The sequence below is a fragment of the Macrobrachium nipponense genome, chromosome 28, assembly GCF_015104395.2.
Source record: "Macrobrachium nipponense isolate FS-2020 chromosome 28, ASM1510439v2, whole genome shotgun sequence".
Classification (NCBI taxonomy): domain Eukaryota; kingdom Metazoa; phylum Arthropoda; class Malacostraca; order Decapoda; family Palaemonidae; genus Macrobrachium; species Macrobrachium nipponense.
The window spans coordinates 10,148,477-10,170,291 of NC_087217.1; the positions used below are offsets into that span (position 1 = coordinate 10,148,477).

The 21,815-nt window shown below is 39.4% G+C and overlaps 1 protein-coding gene across 10 annotated transcripts in view; it reads left to right on the forward strand.

Annotated features, from left to right (window-relative positions):
• The window catches only part of LOC135201401 (E3 ubiquitin-protein ligase TTC3-like), a 409,740-nt gene that overhangs the window by 304,385 nt on the left and 83,540 nt on the right, over positions 1–21,815 (forward strand). For all 10 annotated transcript variants that reach the window (XM_064230282.1, XM_064230284.1, XM_064230283.1 and 7 more), the window contains 2 exons: positions 1,943–2,107; positions 2,241–2,428. In XM_064230282.1, the coding sequence (XP_064086352.1) occupies positions 1,943–2,107; positions 2,241–2,428 (353 nt within the window). The remainder of the gene's footprint in view (positions 1–1,942; positions 2,108–2,240; positions 2,429–21,815) is intronic.

The following is a 21,815-nucleotide window of genomic DNA, read 5'->3' on the forward strand; positions in this document are numbered from 1 at the left end:
AATTGAAGATTGGATCAATAGATTTTTAAAGGGTCTTAAAGATAAAAAATATCTGAAGAAAAATACCATTCTCTTTATAGTACCGGTTCTACCTATGGCATTATGTATGGACTTCCTAAAACACACAAAGAAGGGCTTCCCATCAAACCTATACTAGCTCATATGATACCCCGAATTACAGGTTAGCTAAGTTCCTTGTTCCCTTGCTTTCCTCATTGACAGAAAATTAATATAACATCAAAAATTCCTTCAACTTCAAAGAAGCCATACTTAGCAAGGACTCAGACTTCTTTATGGTCAGTTATGAAATTTGAGTTTCTGTATACCTATGTACCTGTGAATGAGACTATTGAATTTATTATTAAGAAACTCTTTCCTGAAACTGACTCCCGTTTTTTTAATAAATTTTAATAAATCTGACTTTAAGTAACTATTGCAACTGGCAGTGCAGGACACTGCCTTCATTTTTAATAATAATTGTTACACTCAAATAGATGGTATGGCTATGGGTTCTCCATTGGGGCCCATATTTGCAAGCATTTTTATGTGCTCCCTGGAGGAGCATTTTTTAGACACCTGTCCTTTGAGTTACCATCCGCTATTCTACAAAAGGTACGTTGATGGTACCTTCACGCTTTTTAAATCCAAGTACGACGCTGAAAGGTTTCTTCATTTTATTAATAGAGCACACCCAAGTATAAAATTTACTATGGAGTGCGAAAGTGATAATAAACTACCATTCTTAGATGTTTTAGTCTTACGACAATATGATCATTTTAACACTTCAGTGTACAGGAAGAGAACTTTTACAGGATTAGCTTCAAATTTTTATAGTCACTGTGTAAATGGTTTTAATTTGAACTCTTTATCCACATTACTTCATCGTGCCTTCTCACTGACATCTAGTTGGGAATTTTTTCACGAAGAAATCTACTTTTTACGTCTATATTTTACTAGCAATTATTTTCCCACTACACTTATTCACAGGTATGTTTGTAGACTTCTTAATAAAGTTTTTATTCCAATAGTCTTCTTACGTACTGTGCCTAAGCTTCCATTACATGGGATCTACACAGAGGTTACTGAGGGTCAGAATTGATTGCCATAAGGGCGTTATCTATAGAACTAGTAACAAACTGCTAATCCTGAATTTTCTAACATCAGACAACACGCCAATAAATGCAAACAATATACAATACAAAGATTTTGAATATTGGGACGGGCACCCAATGGCAAACTACTGACAATTCTGGAGTCCTTGTTTATTAAACAGCTTGTTCCTCAATTGAACACGCAGTCTTCCTCGACAACTTATGTGAGCTGTTGCCGGTCATTTCTGGTTTGTTCCTTCTGACATCTGTCCTTCCTTTCTCTCTTGATGGTTGGTTCTGCTACAACTAGTTTTCATTTTTTTTTATCTTGTCTTTTATAATGTATTATGTATTTTATTTGTAATTTAGTGCTTTTAATGTTAATTTTATTGTTTTATAACTTTTACAGCTTGAAAACAAAATCTGTGTGTTTTGAAACATTGTCATAAATGTAGTTTAAGGACCTCCTGGGATGTACTTCCTCCTACAACAGTCTTCTATTTTTCTAGTTACTAGTAACTGCCATACCTTAGAACGTTTTATATATATATAATATATATCATATTATATATATTATATATATAATATTATATATATATATATAATATATATATCTAGATATATATATCCTATATATCCATCTATCTATCTATCTGTCTATTTATCTTTCTTGTGTGTGTGTGTTTTGAATGTCATGATTTGGAAATAATTTTCACAAGTTATTTGTTGCATGGTTTTTATTTTTAAACTTTGTTGCTGTACGATTTTTTCATTATAAGAGTAAGAAATTTACCTAAACATTTCTTTTCTTTTCATTTAATCTATAATTTTTTTCATTTCATTGAATACAGGAAGTTATTATCAAGGGGGAAATAGAGAAGATGAAGGAAAGCATGAGGATGCTGATTGAGCAAAATCAAAAGTTGAATGATAAACTGATTCAAGTTAAATCCAGTACAAGCATAGAGATCAGCTCACTAAAGCAAAAAGTTGAGGAACAGAAGGCTGAGAAAAGGGTTGGTATTTCCATGTTTTGTTAAGTATGAAATGTTTTATAATTTACTTTTTTCATCTACAGTACATTGAAATGTTATCTTTCTTTTATCTTGTGTTGGTAGCTGAACTATGTATTTTGGGTTTTCATTTTAGGAACTGGAAAGTGAGAAGCATAGCTTATTTGTGGCAAGAGAAAGTGAAGCCAGAAAGTTTAAAGCAGAAATGTGTAGAATGCAAGAGGAAGTAAAGTCATTCCAGGGTCGTCACACATCACTAGAGCACAAATATGAGCGGACTCTTGACCGTATAAATGAACTTGATGGAAAATTAATTGAAGAACAGTATGTATTAATATTTATGCTACACTTTACAGTAGTTTCTATGCAATTGCATTTTGATATACTTTGTACACATGGTATGTTTACAGTTAACAATATCCATATCTTTGTACAGTATGAATATAGTCTAGAAAAAAACAACAATCACATCAATCACATTTGCCAAAGTCCCTTGTTGGTAATTGTCTGACTTTTTGTATCTAGAGATCTCCAAGCTTTTTCTGGTTATATTGCAAGAATTGCCTTTATTTTTTGTAAGTTCATTCTTGCATTACTTTATTTCTTCCTTTATTCACTTTAGATTATAGACTTAACCTTCAGGTTTGAAACTTTTCATACTTAACTGCCCAAATGTCTGTTCCGCTTTTTTTGAAGAGGAAAATTTGCTAATGAATGTTTATTAAGCCCTTGTGTTGCTTAGTTGTTGAGGGCATGGCCATCCTTATTCTGAGAGACATTTTTCCATTGGTGTTTGTATGATGATTTCCCAAAATTTGTGGTTTTGTAGTTAGGTTTAAAATTTTATGGAACTTTGTATCCATCCGCATAACTGGCTTATACATAGCTCGCATGGGTCTTGAATGTAAAAATAATAACAGGTCTTAAATGCATAAAATAGATGTACATCTTATTTTACCATTAAATTGCACACAAATACTATAAAAAGTCAACTTCAAAAAGTCATATAACATACAGATTCTACTTCCCCAGTCAAGAAACTTGTAAACAAAGGTGAAGATGATTTAATAAGTCACACGTACCTGAAACATATTGTATACAGGCAGTTCCGATTATTGGCAGACTCGGTTAATGGCGATCCAGTTTTATGCTACTTGCCTAGCACCATAAAATCTGTGACTTATAATAGAGTTATGGCACCATATCATACCTAACAGAGCACCATTAACCAAGACTTGCCACCATAAGCGCCATAAATCACTTGAGTTTCGGTTAATGGCGGTTTCCGCTCATCAGCACCCTGCCAAGAATGGAATCCCCGCTGATAATTGGGGACTGTATTATGCTGTGCAATATTGCAATATATCTTATTTCATCACTTATTATAGAAGTTTTGAGTGTATTACACAGAGTAGATGCACATTGTTGGAATGCAGTGGAAGCTGAAAAATGATTAATAAATGCATAAAATATATTTGTTTTCAATTTATTAATAATAAATAGACATATATCCATCATAGTGCCTCTTCAGTTGCACAAAGTTAAATACTCGAAGACATAGATCCCACATGCACACAAAGACTACTTCCAGCATCTTCCAAAAGATTTATTGTATTCAGGCATACTCAAGTTTCCCCCTCAAGACTTGCTGTGGTGTCACTTGGCTGAGTGTTACAGTTTTATTTTCTCTGTATTTTTTAAAAATAATTCCTGTTACTTTTGATTACAATGATTACTTGTTTAATTTTCAGTTTGGGATTTTAATTTTGTTGCCTCAGTTTTCACTTCAAGTATAGAATTTTCAGCTTCAGTAATTTTGATTGTTTTTTTTTTCTATTATAAACAGTAACATTTTAACTTTGTGCATTTTCTTTCATCAATGGTTTCCTGCTATGACTTATTTTCAATTTTCCTTTTATTTGCTCCACACTGTTTGTGATCGCTTAGACGAGAGGCCTTGAAGACTGCCATCTTAAATATGATTGCCCTGTCCTTACCAGTTGCATAATCCTCCAAGTCTGCCATTTTAGGGGCCCCATTGTACTTGTTGTCTTCAAAGATTCATTCACCCCATAGTGTCAGCAGTCCCAATAGAGGCAGTATTAGGAGACAATGGCCCTCTTTCCTTGCCAGTTATCCTGCTTCCAGTAGTGGCTGACCTTGCAGATTCTGGTGTACTTGAGTAGACATAGACCTTGGGCTCAAATCCTTGTGTCCTTCTGAACACCACATGCTGACCCATTGAAGTGTAACAGATGTCAAACACCCATGACAGTGCAGTATTTACTTGTTGAGTGGCCAAATTGGACCCAGCAAAGATCTGTTTATCTGCGGAATTCAAAAATGAAAAGTATTCTTGCTGAAAGCAAAGATCTTTCAATTAATAACATCATAAATTATTTAAATAAGACAGGTTTCTCAAAGTCTAAATTTTTTTTTCTCTGTGTCTCAGCATTGATCCCTGAGAACCAGCCCGAGAAGAGTCTACTTGAGACTCAGAGGTCTGGAAAAACTAACCTCTATTAATAATAATCTTCTCTGGGCTCTGGGGTGTAGATAGTGATTATAGGTCTCTGCCATCCCAACACATTACTTTTGACTTTCTTTGGATGGAGACTGAGGAATATATAAGAAGATTCTTGTTGAAGGGACCTTTTCACCTCCCTAGACTTGAAGAACACGTACTTTCATGTCCCCATCCATTCATTGTAAAGAAAGCTCTTTCACTTCATGTGATGTTATGCGTGTTCCAGTTCCAGGTCCAATGCTTCAGTATGTATGGCTTGCCAGTTCTGAGGAGGAATGGAGAGGTATCTGAATATCCTTTTAGACTTGTGTCACCCCTTGTCAACATGGAGAAGCTAGTTTCTCATAGATGGTGTTTTGAGGTCTTTGTGGTGGGAGAACATAGGGAATCTGTTGAAGATGTGTTATGTTTCCACCAGACTTCTATCAAAAGTTGTCTAATCTTCAAGTGAAAAGTTTGTGGTCTTGAATAAATCTCGAAGCACATCGACATCTAAGAAATTGGAAAGTACTTTGACATCCTGGGTTGTCATCTGTCTTTTCAAGCTTCCAGGCATTGATGATCAACTTGTCTGGTTGGTACATCTGGGGAACACACATAGGAACCTCCTGAAATATCATTCTTGTGTCACTCCGCCAACCATTGGAGATTCTGAGAGAGGTTTATGGAGAATGTAGAGTAGCATTCACCATTCTTTGTCAACTACACACACACTAGGAAAATTGGTTAGATTTATTATTTACCTCAGTGCCTTTGTTCAAGTTTATCTGAATTTGTATTTTTTAGAAGTCAAGAAGCTTTCACTCTTATCTGTGAAGGAGTTACTCTTCCAGGGTACTAATGTAACATGAGGTAGATTCATGGAATAATCAGCTTGGATCTGTTATGTCATTTTGGCCTTGTGCTTTCTAAATTGTCAAACTCCAAGTTGGGATCCAACTCTGGTTTTGTGCAACCTCACCAGACCCCATATGAATCCATGTTTGACAGTTTCATACTCAAATCCCAAGATGGTCCTTGCCTCCACTAAGCATGTTAGTGAGCTGCATATCCTGGCTAGGGTTGCCTTTCATTTCAATCACTGATTTTCCATTGGTTTCACATTTGCTATAGAGGTGGTTCAATTGACTCTGACTCGGTCATCAGGGAGGCATGACTCCACTCTGGAAACCTTGACTAGGCTATCAGGTCCTATCTTCAGTGTATGCAGTGTTTCATTTCAACTTCCTCATCCTTTTTTTTTTCACAAAGAGATTTAATGATGTTTGGGTTCTCATTTTAACATACTTGGATATATTGGATATATTGTGAAAGGACCTTTCCCAACTCACAATCAAAGGTCGTAAGGTGTGTGCTTTTGTCATTGGTAGCTTTCAAGTTCTCAGTTCTCAGAGGAAGTAATTGATACCGTTTCAAGTTTTTACTTATGTAATGATAAACATAAAAAGACTTGATTTTCTAGTCAATGGGACCACATGTTGCCACTGGCCATCCCCCTGTAAGAATCCTCTAAGAGATCTCACTATCAGGGCCTGATACTACAGTGGCTCCACTATCAGGTGGTAATACTTACTGTGTTTGATAAAAAAAAAAATCACTAACTGGTAACGTAACCTACTTTGGCATCTACCATGAATGGCCACCTCCACAGCTAAATCAAGTTATTAGATCTAGGCTAGAACCAAACTCTAAGATACAAAAAAAGTCTTTCTTTCCCCAAAAGAACTACATGAAAAACAAGGAAAATTAATTGGAAATCCCAAAAACATGAAATACAATCTCTCCCCGTAATGATCATCTCAAAATATCACACACTACGTCTTGATTTAAAGACACATCAGTTTACTCACTATTTCTATTTCCCCAAAACCAAAAGTTAAATTATCAGTCAGGGATTTAATTTTATGTAGTGATATCGAATCCATCTGTAAAAGAAACCACAATTATCATAAATAGAATAAAAAATGGTTGCACATAAACGAAAATGTAATGTGAAAATGTTTTTTCACTGCACTTTGGCTTCTCTCAGGGCACCTGCAAATTTTCTATAGTTTAACTAAGTCTTTTGCCTTTTTTGATGGATCTTCTGCACCTTCATTCTGGACCTCGTTTCCTTTTGTATGATTTATCTTTCTAGAATAGCTGCTCTCCGTCCGCGGTATGTTATATTACACTTTGAGAAACTCTAGTGTTTGCGTGCATGAACACACTAAATGTTTCTAGAAGAGTCCATGAACACGCCCTGTTCGGTGCACGAACAGACACACACATCACTGCATTTTTCTGATAAGACAATCACATGCCTTCCAACCATCCAGGTCAACTTGTGCACCTGCGCCCTCGTTGATGAGACTTGGTAATGTTATGCTTACATATGCTTTGTCTCATTCAACTACCCAAAGTATTCACCAATGTCTTGAAGCTTATCCCGCTCTCGACTATGGTTGCACATTTCAATCTGTTTGCGACAAAGTCTGTTGCACCCTTTATTTTAATTATTGTTATTCTGTGGGAAGGTAACACATGCATGTGAGAGTAGATTGCATCTCAGCATGTATTTACTTGTTGGCTGGATGGAAACTTATGAAGCATTCACTTCCAGAATTTGCCATTTCATCATTTTTCTGACCACAATTAATTGTTGGTAAGTGAAACCATAGGGATCAGAGCCTCAGGAAAGGGGACTGCTGTACCAAACTCTGGAACAAGCTTGTATTGATAAGTACCCAGCTGCATGATAGGTTACAGGACTCATCCTTCCCTGGTGACAATTTATCCTACCTAAGGAGTCTTCCATATTACAGATAAAAGGTTGTGTTGTTGGAACGGGCACAGATAGCAAATTTTAAATTGAATTGCAGTTTTGCTACATGCAAACCTCACATCAAAATTCCGCAATGATTCATCCCCACATAAAAAAGTTAGGGTTCAGCCAGGTGACAAGCAGATTGTGGCCGGCTGCTAAGTCATACTTTTTAATGACTAAACTAACTTGCATCAGGGTTAGTCATTTGTAAAAGACAGGTTTATTTATAATAAAGTGCAGTTTCTTTTGAAAACAGGTGCTGCATTATCTCCCAGGAATGGTAGTTGGAACTTAAGGTCTTGTTAGGGGATGGACCCAAACTCTGACATCTAAGTGAAGGGCTTTGTTTCGACGACTGCAGAGACCCACCAAAAATAATAGTAGTCATGACTTTAGCGAGCCCATGGTTGCTTCTGTGTTTTTTCCTTCCAGATGCTTAGCTTTGGAAATAATGTGAGAACCAGAAAACTCTTGGAACACTGGAAGGTTAGTCATTTTCAGCCACACCTTATATGGCTGCTCCTGTTAAAACACAAAAGGTGCCCTTTCGTGTTGGCAGTAACTGGGAGTGGAACCTTGGGTAAGGAGAAACCCCTCTGACTGGTACAAAATTTTACCACTTAAGCATGTGACTTTGTTCCTACTAATGGGGTTCTGTCTGGTCCAAGCACTCATGGGTGAATTGAGGTTGATGATGACGAAGGAAGACATTAAAGAAGTACAGGCGGTCCCCGGGTTACGACGGTTCCGGCTTACGACGTTCCGAGGTTACGACGCTTTTTCTTAAATATTCAATGGAAAAATCCGTCCTGGGTTACGACGCTTGTTCCGAGGTTACGACGCTGACGCTTCCGACGCTTCGAGTTAACGACGCTTTTAAAAAACGCATACTATGATAAAAATCCTTTATAGTTTAGCACAGTATATTAATGAAAATAAGTTTCTGGTTAGATTACAACAAAAATTTTGAGGTTATGATGATTTTCGACACCTTTTTTTTTTTTTTTTTTTTTTTTTTTTTTTTTTTTTTTTTATGTCGTATTTTTCGATGTTTTTTAGTGACGCCTCATATGCGGAACTAGTTTCCGAGCAAATGAATACATACTAGCTTGCAGTGCGCAAAGTTTACATATAACAGTCCAAAAGCGCGAAAAAAATCAGAGAGAGAGAGAGAGAGAGAGAGAGAGAGAGAGAGAGAGAGAGAGAGAGAGAGAGAGAGAGAGAGAGGTCTTCCGATGCTCCGAGTTAAGGACAGAGAAGTGTTCGTTTCATTAAACGGCCTCTGACTCATGCCAGTAAATGTTTTGTTGATCCTAATAATATAAGCCTATTTAAAGATACGTTTACTTTAATTAGTCTATATGATACGTAAATAGTAATCAACTGTTCTTGTAGCCCTCAAGATTTGGCAAAATCGAAGTATCCAAAGAGAGACATTATCCAGTAACTGGAACCTTGACATACGAGTTTAATTTGTTCCGTTACCATCGTCGTATATCAAAACAGTTGTATCTCAAAGCATTTTTTCCCATTAAAAATAATGTAATATGTATTAATCCGTTCTAGCGCTATGAAACCACACCTAAACACAGCTAAATTACATATAATATACACAATTTATACACAAATAAACGAGTAATAACACACATAATGATAAAATAACATAGCAATGTGATAAATGATAATAAATGTTAAAATCAATTAAAAAAAAGAAAGGAATTTTACTTACCACAACGAAAGATGACGTGAGGCCAGCAGGGGGAGGAGGTAGGGAAGGGTGGCAGGGAAAGATTTGTTCTCTTTTTATTTACGTATGTACACTAATAAAACTGTGTAATAAACACAAATGAAATAACATTGCTAAACTAATTTTTATTTATTTTTTTAATCAGTTCGTAGTTTAGAAATAATGGTGATGCCTTTGGAAGGTTTTTATAGCTTCCTTCTGCTTGATGATCGTGGATATTGTAGAAGGATTTCCACCATATTCGTTTGCCAAATCGACAATACGAACGCCACGTTCATGCTTTGCTATAATTTCATGTTTTGCTTCCATCGAAATCATTTTCTTGAGTTTTTTCTTATCACCTATACAACTAACACTCATCGCAAAATCGTATCTCAAATATTTCGTTGTATATCAAAGCTTATATTTTTGCAAATTTTCTGTTGTATCTCAAAACATTTGTATATTAGGGCAATCGTATGTCAAGGTTCCAGTGTAATTTGATCAGAGAGAGAGAGAGAGAGACGCCTTGGCAACAATGGTCTCGGAGATTGACGTAACATTTATTTTCTGAACAGATAAGACAAAGAAGTGTTCGTTTCATTAAACGGCCTCTGACTCATGGCAGGAAATGTTTTGTTGATACTAATATATAAGCCTATTTAAAGATACGTTTACTTTAATTAGTCTATTGATACATAAATAGTAATCAGCTGTTCTTGTAGCCCTCAAGATTTGGCAAAATCACTCCAGGTTGTACATAAAACTTCAAGAATGTAGTGTCACCAGAGGATTACAATAGTTTTTACCTTCAAGAACCAGCATTCTTTTATGAAAATAACTCCAGGTTGTACATTAAACTACAGGAAACAACATGTAGTGTAACCAAAGGATTACAAGTAAGGTTTTTATAACTTTTTATTAGTTTAAGACATATTTCCAAGCGTCGTTCCGGCTTACGACGATTTTCGGCTTACGACACGTCTCAAGAACGGAACCCCCGTCGTAACCCGGGGACTGCCTGTACAAGGAAATGCTCCAAGATTTTGCAACCATTTTTTTTTTGTGGTTCCTAAATTACATGAGTTTGGTCTTTGATCAGTGATCTCAGTCTGCTGAATCATTTATACTAGCTCACCTTTTCAGGATAGAGACTTATTTCAGTCCAGTGTGCCATCTAAAAGGCAACATCCATGTATTTTTGGACCTTCATCATGCCTACTACCACCTGTTAATCCAATTACCTCTAGGGAGATATCTTCTTTTTATGAGGGAGAGTAGAGTTCCAGTTGTGGGTTCTCTGCATTGGTTTTCACTTGGGCACTTGTACCAGCAACTGCTTAGGCCAGCAAAAAGAGCATAATACTTCAAGTATTGAATGACTAGCTTGTGATGACATCACCACCTGTGGTATTTCATTGGCATATGCATTTTTCCAACTTTGTCAGTTCTGGGCCAGGTGATCAGTTGTAGAAATCAAGAGTTGGAATTTTGCTGTGAGGGTTACCAAGGTAGTACTTTCACCAAATAGAAGCTACTCTCATTATTGAGAAGGTATCTGGAATGTTAGAGCCTCTTGCCAAGATGTGAGAGCAGTATGAAGCCTTTATGGCTCAGATTACTTTTAAAGATCATTGGCATGATAATGCAGGTTACCTGAAGTATTTATTCAATCAGCACTCAAGATCATCTTGGCAGAAGAAAAACAAAGCGGAGTTCATCGTAACATTTTTACTAGGGCAGTACAACTGTAGCAAATGGTCTTAGCCAGGAGGGCCTCCCTTTAAAATGTACTTTCTATCATATTCACAATTTCTGTGACAGCTGGCAGGAACTCCTCTGGTGGAACTGTTAGCATCCCACCTTGACTTGTGACCCTTAAATGGGTTTCAGCGCTCGTAGACCCAGCCTCCTGTAAAATCAACATCATTGGAATTTATGGGACAGCTTTAGATATCGACACATCTCTTCCTATTTACACGACAAGCAATCTTGAACAAAATTCAATCACTTGTCTGTGTTGTTGGTGTTGCAGCACTTTCCCCAACAAGAGGTGTGGTGACCTTTATTTTTTAGCAAACATCTAGTTGGAAAAGGTTTTTTTTCACTCCCATTTCTTCTGGTTTCAAGAGAATCTTTATGTGTTGGACCTTTGCACTTAAGGCCTATCCACCAAAGTCTTCAAGCTTTTTATGTACAGAGTTGGCCAAGGCTATCTTTAGAACCTCAACCAGCAACATTTAGTGGTCAAAATTGAAATATTTCTGTAGTTACTGCCATGAGAGGGTTTTTGATCAGTTTAGTGGTTCAGTTAAAGTTCTAGCAATCTTCCTTTACCTAGGTTTCCATAGGGAGTTTTCAGTCTGAATAAACAAAGATTACAGGTCAGCTCCGTCCCTGTTCTTGAATTCCATGGCATCAACAAAGGTCATTAGTTGAATTGAAAAACACCAGTCTCATCTGCGCATACATTAACATCCTTCGCATTTATCTACAAGAGGATTGCAGCCTTACATTCTAGTCTTTCTTATGTAATTAGGGCCTTTGATAGTTTCTTAATCTTATCCAGGTGCTCTTAATGAGCCCTACATGTCCAATTATTAATCGTTCAAGGAGTCTATTTATTCAAGCCCTCCCTTTTAAAGGCTGATTCAAGCTATTAATTATTATTATTATACAGTGGGGCCCCCCGTATTTGCGTTCTCTGGATTCGCGGACTCTCACATTTGCGGATTTCTCTCGCGAGCGTTTCCCCGGATTATTCGCAGAAAATTCGTGCATTCGCGGTATTTTTCTGAGAAATATCCACAAATTCCTGTTTTTTTTTTTTTTTTTTTTTTTTTTTTTTTTTTTTTTCTTCATCATAAAGCACTTTATGTGATAAAACTATTAAAAAAACTAAGTTTGAACATTTTTAGTAGTTTTTCTTGAGTTTTAACTAACAAAGTAGGCTGTTTTTAGCATTTTTATGGGGTTCCAAACATCCACGGGTTCTAACTCTTCCCGTGGGGGTCGGGTACGCATCCCCTGCAAATATGGGGGACACCACTGTATTATATTATTTCTATACACCACCTGAACACCTGAATTAGTCCTGGTCACCTGACCAGCCCGAACAACACCCCCCAAAATTACCCACACTTAGGTAAAATTTTCACTGCCAGCGTTACCAATGCTGCAGGTAAACATTGTTACCGAGTCACCTGTCCATGGTTGGCAACGGTGCCGCCAGCAACCGGCCGACAGTGACTACTTATGTCAATCGCTTTTTGTTCACTCGCCTGTCAAGACATTTCTTGCAGCGTGCAAAACTTTGGTCACAGCCAAATAACCCTTACTTGGTTATTGGATTAGATTGTTGACGCCTTTAGCTTGTTTTGGATTTTACCTTGGCTTTTCTCTGCTTGATTGATGATAATGGACTCGAACCATAAAATGGACTCAACTTCAAAGGATCCTCCCCCGGCTAAGACTCCTCCAGACCATCCCAGTGAAGGTGCAGCAACTCATCGCTCCTGTACCACCTGGAAACGGAGGATGAGTACACTCAAATACGATCGACATTCCTTGTGTATTTCATGTAGGAAGATTCAATGCAATATAGGTCGTAGAGGTGACGAGTGTAGGGACTGGTCTACAGATCAGATTCAGGCCTATATTAAGCATAGAAAAGCTCTTGCTTCAAAGAGTAAAGGTAGGGTAGCTTCAGGGACTAAACCCAAAGTAGAGGAATCTATTGATTTAGAATCAGTACTGTATAAGAAGTTAGAGGATAGGTTGACATTGAGTATGTCTGGGTTATTTACTACTCTGATGTCAAAGTTGCAAGACAAGATGAAAGTTAGCAATAGGGAACAATTTACTAACCGCTCTTCCAGCTCCCCTGCCTGCTCCAGAACCAGCCCTTACGGGTGCCGGAGGTCATGGAGATCCAAAAACCAAAAGGGTAGGAATTACCGTCCCCCTGGTGAGGAGCAGGCAGTTTCCGTAGCAGAATTCCCTTATTCCCCTGAAAATGCAAGTCTGAAAATGAAATCAGAAATAGGAATGGCAGCACAGACAACTATGAGTGTTAGGGATCAGTTAGGCGAGGCATGGTTCCAAGGGCAGTTGCCTTTAGATCCTTTATTTAGTCCTGCTAGGTTAGGATCCCCATTGGATCCAGAGATCTGTTTGTTTCTGCCAATACTGCACCGAAGATAAAATCTAGCCTTCCTCCTTCAGGGAGCTTCGACTCAGTTCCGTCAGCGGTAGATACTGTGAATGCCCGCTCCTCTTCAAAGGTTCCCTTTCCGTCTGGAAGTACTTCAGAACCTTTGCCCTTTGAGGGTTCCTCAAGCATTTTTCAATTCATTTTAGCTGACTATAATGGTAATCTCTTAGGTTTTTCACAGGGTTTTAGGTCTTTAGTTAGGCAGTGTTTTCTTTTGGGTTTCAGTAATATTCAAGACCATGTTCTTAAGAATTTTCCTGAATTCTGTAATGATATGTATCTAGATTTTCTAGGTGGTAAGGATTCAATTTACTTTCTTTCCCTTAAAAGGATGGCTTCTAACCCTTCTATATCCCCGGGTTCGTCAGTTTCTCTTCCCCCGGGTTCGGGTCTTCCCCTGGTTTCAGGGGGTTCTGTTTCAATCTCAGAACATTCGGCAGCCCCGCACCGGTGGGTCTCGTGCCTTCTCCTTTGGTTTTCCCTTATGAGAGTACCTTTGCTTCTAACGCGGCTGTGTCGCGTTCCGCAGGTTTTTCCCATTTGGGTGAGGTGTTGATGTCTTTCCTGCCTTCACAGGTTACTTCTTTTGGTATCCATTCGTCTTCTGCTAGTTTCAGTGTCGCTGCGGCAGGTGCCTCAGTTACCTGTCCCACTTCTGCAATCACTGGATCGGGAGTAGTTCCTAGTGTATCTTCCTCTGTTTTCCTTTCTCTGTCCGTCCTTCCTAAGGTAGGAGATATTCCGCTGGAATTAGGTACTGGTGTTAATTTGGTGTCGGGTTTAGTAGCAAGTCTTCCAGGTTTCCGGACTTTGTCGTGTCCAATGGATGCTCAGCAAGGAAGGTTACGTTTGGATGTTTCATGTTCAGCGGCGGTGGACGTTTGCACAAGGATTGTGTCCTCTTCGCATGTTCAGGGAAGATCTACTTGGATATTAGTTCGGTTCAATCCAAGTTGTTGAATCAAGGTCGTGAAGCGCTAGGTCTGCGCAGCTCCAGCGGTGTTTTGCTTCCGCAAGAAGCCTTGAATTGGTCGGTAGCTTCCACATCTCTTGGTAGAGGTGTTGATTTCACGCAACCCTTTGTGGTTGGCTCAAATCTGGGTTTGATTTCTCCTGATGTTTAGTCATTAGGTGTAGGTCAGGGAAGATTAGGTTCTCCATCTCGCCAGGGTGGTATTCCAGGAGTCGGTCTTGCCTCTGCTTCTCCTTCCGCTCAGGTGCATTATGGAGATGCAGAAAGATTTTTCTGTCGAGGACGAAGGTCCTCCTCCTCCGATATCAGGCTGTCCGATGACGGGAGACAGCAAGTATCGAAGAATGATAAACCTCATTCACCTTCTGTTTCCTCAGTCGAAAGTTAATGAAGAATCTTTAATCCTAGCCAAGCTATTTTTGAAGAATTTTTCTTTACCAAACCGCTGGTTTCACATCCATCATGCAAGTTGCCTTGGTTTGGGTGTGTAGAACAAGCCCTCAGGGAGGCGGACTCTCAGTTAGCTGCGGTAGGTGGGGGCGGGTAGGCAGGACTCGGCTATTATTCCCAGTCGTAAGCCATTGTGTGGCGTAGTGGGTAACTCTCCTTCGGGTTTCAGAGCACCTCTTAAAGAATTGGTGGAGGCGCTCCTTCCCAAGGTCCCTGCAGGTAACAGACTTGTTAGTATTTCGGTGAGAGAAGCGGCCCTACTTGAAAACCCCTTTAGAATCAACCTCAAGCTCTGTCGCATACTATGTGGATGCTCTCGGGCCTCGTGGGTTTCTTAAAACGAAATGGGTATACTCCTTCAGAACCCGTTTTGTTTGATAACCTCATCACGTCGGTGTAGATGGGCTTAGCTCATCAAGCAAACGTCTCGGCTGGTTGTACTTCCTTTGTCGACAAGAAGAGGAGGGACCTTTACCTGGGCCATCTACCACCTCATTTCCCAGATATTCACAAGCGAGTTTTGTCCAGGGCTCTGCTGGCGCTCTGTGAAAATCTCTTCAAGGAGGAGGAGGTATCATTCATGGTGAATTTTGTTTCTTCCCCGTCTGTAGTCGAGTCTCAGCAAGCCATTATTCGGGTGGCTGCTCAGAGCACTAGGTCCCCTAAAGGTGCGCGTGCACCCTCTCCAGGTAAGCGTTTCGGTTCGTCTTCCCCGGCCAGGTCTCACAAAAAAGTCAGGTTTTCATCCAAACCTTCCTCTGCTTCCTCCAAACCCTCTTCTGGCAAGAAGGGTTTTCGGAGATATGAGACACTGCCCTCGTCGACGCCAGTAGGAGGTTGTTTGTCCCCCTTTGTAACAACCTGGGAGAATTGGGGTGCGGAGAGTTGGGTGGTGGCGGTCTTGAGAGTGGGATACAAGATCCCTTTCCATTTGGCCTTTCCACTATCCAATTCCCGGTGTTTCTTTTAAGCTATTCCCCGTCATCCATCAGGGGAAGGCTTTGGCTACGGAGATTCGTTTTTTGTGGGACGAGGGAGCGTTAGAACTAGCTTTTACAATCGAATCTTCATAACCTCCAAGGCGGATGGTTCTTGGAGGCCCATCATAGATTTTTTGGGCCTGAACCGATTCATCGTTTCCATGAAGTTTCATATGGAAACGACTCAGTCGGTGCTGAGGTCAGTCCGAAAACACGACTGGATGGTGTCAGTGGATCTCAAGGATGCATATCTCTTAAGTTCCAGTGCATCTAGAATCTCAGAGATTCCTTTGTTTCTTGGCTACACTGGGAACCTTCCATTTCAAAGTCTTGTTTCGGACTGATGGCTCCTGTTTCTGCTGTCATGTATCATCGTGGTTGGTTTGGTGTTTGCTTCTCACCTCGGTGATCACGGGTTCGATTCCCGGACATTCCAAATGAGGAGTGAGAGATGTGTATTTCTGGTGATAGAAGTTCACTTTCAACGTGGTTCGGAAGTCACGTAAAGCCGTTGGTCCCGTTGCTGAATAACCACTGGTTCCATGCAATGTAAAAACACCATACAAGCAAAAAGCAAACAAGCATGAGGAGGTACCTGGACAATTGGCTAATTCAAGCCTCTTCCAGGGAGGAGGCTCTAAGAGCAAGGAACATCCTTTAAAACTCTGCGAGACATTGGGGATTCATATCAACATGACGAAGAGTTCCCTGTCCCCTTCTCAGACTATTACCTATCTCGGCATGGAGATTATTCAGACGCCTCTTTTGAAGGCTTTCCCGACTTGAGAACGAGTGCAGTCGATTGTGAGCCAAGTCAAGCTACTCCTCTCAGACAAAGCACAACTTGCAAATGAATGGAGAAGTCTTCTGGGAAAGATGTCATCTCTGTCCCTTCTAGCCAGGCTCTCGTCTCCGGATTTGTTCTCTGCAGGTACGTCTCAGGAATAGCTGGGACTCTTGGGAAGAGAATGCAGTGATAATCTGGGACGATTCCTGCCTCGAGGATCTTCGGTGGTGGTCAGAAGAGGCTCTTCTGACTACTAGCATTTAGTCTTGCCCTCCCGATTCTGGACATCCATCTGTATTCAGATGCCTCGAATCAGGGTTGGGGCACAACCCTGAAGGAAGCTCAGGCTGAGGGCCTTTGGAGGGTTTCGGATCGGGAGGAGTCAATAAATTTCTGAGAATTAAGAGGCCATAGTGGAGGCTTTGTTAAGCTTCAAAGATCAAGTCTGGCAGAAAGTCGTAGCACTCTTTTCAGACAACACAACAGCACTAAAGAGAGAGGGAGGTACAAGATCGTCAACCCTGAACATCATTGCACAGAGAATCTTATGTTGGTGCGAAAGCCACAAGACCTCATTACTTCCGCAGTTCATTGCGGGAAAGCTCAACGTCCTAGCAGAAGAGCTGAGCTGTTCGAGAGAAGTCCGAGGAAGCAAATGGACATTAGTGCAAGAGGTAGTCCAAACACTGTTAAAGAGGTGGCCAGCCACGGTGATCTGTTTACCACAAGATTGAACTATCGTCTCCCAGTATATTTCTCTCCGGTAGCAGACCCTATGTCTTGCGGGATGGACGCTATGCTCCACCCGTGGGACAATCTACCTTATATGCCATCCCTCTGTTCGGCCTCATTCAGCTGGTACTGATGAAGCTAAGAGGGTGTAAGAATACGGAGATGACCCTGATTGCTCCGTTTTGGCCTCGGAGACCTTGGTTCCTGGATCTCTTGGAATTGCTGTCCAAACCTCAGATCCTCCTGCCTTGAAGGAAAGATCTTCTCAAACAGCCTCATTTTCATCATTACCACAAGAACCTTCCCTTGCTCAACCTAGCTGCATGGAGACTGTGCAGCGAACAGCTGGAAATTCCGGTCTTTCGAAAGGAGTGGCTCAACAACTTTCTATGTGCCTGAGGAAGTCGACAAGGAAGTTATACCAGTTAAGGTGGGCGATGTACCGTACATGGTGAAGGGGACAAGGGCATAGTATTTCTCGCCCTGCAGTAGCAAAGGTGGCAGATTTTCTTCTTTTGCTAAGAAAATCCAAGTCTCTCTCTTACTATACTATCGCAGGCTACAGATCCATGTTAGCTAGCACCTTTAGGTTTCATTTACTAGAGATTTCTAATCATAAGAGTCCTTCATGATCTCAGATCTTTTAAGATCCAACGCCCGATCGTTCCGCTTTGGGCCTCTTCATGGGATTTAGCGGATGTTCTAAAATTATTAAGCTCGTAAGCCTTTGAACCTCTGAATTTGTCCTTACAAGAGCTTACTAAGAAAGTTTTGTTTATGATATCACAGGCTGTGGCTAAAAGAGTGGGGGAAATTCAAGCAGTCTTGAGATCAATTTCGTTTGCAGGATAGTATTTGTATCTCTTGTATCTTCCGGCGTATCTTCCGGAATTTGTGGCTAAGTCAGAGTCAGAAACTAACCCCCTTCTGAGAGAGTTTAAGGTTTCGTCTCTCAAGGATTTCGTCAGAGGTGACGTGGCTGAGATGCATCTTTGTCCAGTGCGAGCACTTAGATATTACCTGTCGCGCACTTCCAAATAATTGCCACGGCCGCGGTCCTTATTCATTTCGCCCAGGAAACCCTCAGGATTACTATCGAAAAATGCGATCAGTTTTTTCTTAAGGGAAGTAATTTCCCAAACCCTTCCCAGGGACACAATTTTGGAGAACGATGTTCCACGCCTTAGAGCACATGTAGTATCAGGAGTATAGCAACGTCATCAGCCTTCCTGAGGAATTTCTCAGTAAGCAGGATTTTAGAAGCGGTGTCTTGGAAATAAGTTTTGGTATTCACTTCTTTCTACTTGAGAGATGTACAGTTCATTTCAGAAGGGGGTTACTCGCTAAGGCTGTTCGTAGCAGCTAATTCAGTACAGTAGTGCCTCAGGTTACGAAATTAATCTGTTCCGAAGCGGCCTTCGTAACCTGATTTTTTCGTATCCAGAACTACGTTTTACATGTAAATTACCTAACTCATTCCAAGCCCTACAAAAACAACACAGTAAATTTTATAATAAAGTTAAATTGAACAATAAACAATGAAATACAACAATTTGGACCATTCAATACCTAAGCTAACAGTTACTGTACCTGTAAAGAAAGTGTATGAGTGTACAGGGTACAAGAAATACTGTACGTACATATGTATTAAAATGTGGTATCTTACCTTTCGAGTGGGGCAATGTCCAAAAGTGGCGACAGAGGAGGAGGACAAACGGCAGAAAACACGAACACTTAACTTTACGAAACACATTAAAATATGGCAGAAAACATTAACACTAGACTTTACAAAACACATTAACAAATACTTCTTGATTATCTCCATCTTCATCTCCACAGAAAGCATCCTCTTATTTCCTTGAACTTCAGCAACATTCTTGGGACCCATGGCTAATAACGTAAGTAATTAAGTTCACATACAACACAATAAAGTAACTTACAGTACAACGAAGCGAAATCACTAACACGAATTTACAGTAACGAACAAAATCTACGTGAACGAACGAATTCTGTGTGTGTACGATAATGCTGCCGAAACAAAATGGGTGAGGAACTCCCTTACGTAGATGCATGATGGAATAGATGCTGACCAATAGGAGAGCAGGATCTTACGGCGGTAATTAGCATCAGGACCCAATGGGAGAGGGGGAGGATGGTGGCGAGTCTACTGAGTTGGCGGCGCGCCAGTTTTAAATTTGTTCTCGGCGGCCCGGGGCAAATCTCGGACTTTACAGTACACCCTTTCGCAGCCTGAATTATTTTCGTACACAGAAGCAAAGAAATCTTTGTCTTTGTGTTCATAAGCTGGATTTTTCTTACATAGGGACTTTTGTATGTAAGGGTATGACTGTATTATAATATTTGGTAATTAGCTCTGGTTCGGTAGAGGAGGTAGTAGTTTTATTGATTTATCTTTATTCATAGATTAGTTTGCCTACTTTTCATGGGTTATGCCACTCCATACATGAGAGGTATATGATACCATATGGGAGGCTTCAGGAAGGATCTGCCCTTGGGACTTATCCTCTCTACATGGGAGGCTGTACAGCCACATGTGAGGTGTTAATTCCCCTCCTCTCATGAGAAGTTAATGATACTTCATGGGAGGTTAGACGTGACCAAGACAGCACTAAATTCTGTTTGAATTACTTTGCAATCAAAACCCTTACCAAGGTTCCCTTGCAAATGGCATGTCAGTGTAAAAGAGCATAGTAGGTACCTAACTGCTTCCTGTATGCATATTGATTGTTAGCTAACCAATCCTTTAGATTAAAAATACTTATATAGTGGCATAACAATAAATTTGTCAGCAACTTTGGAGAGCACAGGGAGAATAGCGATCAGTCTGTAATAATTACTGCAGTCTGCAGATACAGGTAGTGTTCGTCTTACGGTAATCTAATTTTACGATGGGTTAGCAATTAATACTGATACGACAATATTTTGAAAATATTTTTAAATTTCACTCTTAATGGGTACAGCCCAGTAGCGTACAACCAGACAGCAAGAGAGAGAGACCAAATTACAATAGCCTAACTTCATCTCGTCTTCTACTTAAAAAAAAAAAAAAAAAAAATTGAAAGTTTTGTTTTAACGTTTTACTCATATGGTAAATGTGTACAGCCATGAACAACTGAACGAGAAATAACGTTATGCTAAGTACAACTGAATTGGATAACAACATCCATTTGGCTTGTATTTCAACCGTCATACGATAGTAAACAATTACCACAGTTATGTTATAAATGACGTTATGTATAATAGGACAGATATATTTTTAGGTAGTAACTTTGTTCGCTATAGATCAAAGATCAGCAAGGAAACATACATACTGTTAAATTTAAACAAAGTTGTAGCTGAAGCTGAGAACACTTTTTGAGCTGCTAATGACTGTTATTGTGCATCGGTAACAAAGATAAAACTCCCGTAAACTTATCCGATCAAACACAACTGTAGATAAAGTGGAGAAAGAATCATTTTAATCAAAACTTCAGGTTCTGAAAGAATACAGTTTACTGCTGTTTTCACGCTGACAAAAGATAAATAAAGTAACGGTAAAGCTCGTATTACGAAGAAATCAAGTGAAAATAGTGAATGGAATCACATAATTTTCCTTACACTATAAACATGCCCACAAAGCAATCTGTTAACGAAAAAGATAACTTAGTTCCCAACAAGACGTATTAAATTCATATTTCAACTTATAATTAACACTTCTTGTAACGAAAAGATGACCTTGTCTCATATAAGTAAAGTATCTAGATATTCTTTTATGCTAACTAGAAGCAAAACAATTTGCTCCGAATTGAGTTTAGTACGACAAAATAAAATTGCATGCACCATCAGATGATTTCCAAACCAAAGCATTGACCGCTTTGTTAGCATTTTATGATACAATAAGTAATATGAGAATATACACAATATAATAGGATAGAGTAATGTATAATTTTTAAAAGATTCACGGAAGAGATGCAAATTTGTTGTTTTTATTCCCTAATTATATGTAGGCGTCAGCAGCCTGATAGGTATTGCTCAATTATGCTGATATCAGTCCGAATCGGGGTCCGATTTACTGTGGTATCTATCATTGTATATGCTAGGATAACTTGTTAATGTTATTCAATTTCTCTTAGTACTGAATTATTATGGGCCAATATGCATTGAACCCAGAGAATTAGCTGAAATTATTAATTACAATGCCGTATATGTGTAAGGATACTGTGTAGTGTAAGGTATGCTACCCTATATGTAAAGAGGGTAGTGATTACCCTAGTTTAGGCTAGGCTATATTCGTAAGTAGGAGAATACCTGTATGCTACTCTTTGGAGCAAACTCTGTATTAGTAAGCTTGCGATCATTTGCAAAGATACTATGTCTGCATAAAGATCTATAGAAACTACTAATCTTGGGAGACAACACTAAACATTTTTGAAAAACAAAGGTAAAAACTGTCAGGATCCTCTCCACCCCAGAATTTTCATAACATCCTTAGAGCCAAATACCAATTTTATAGAAAT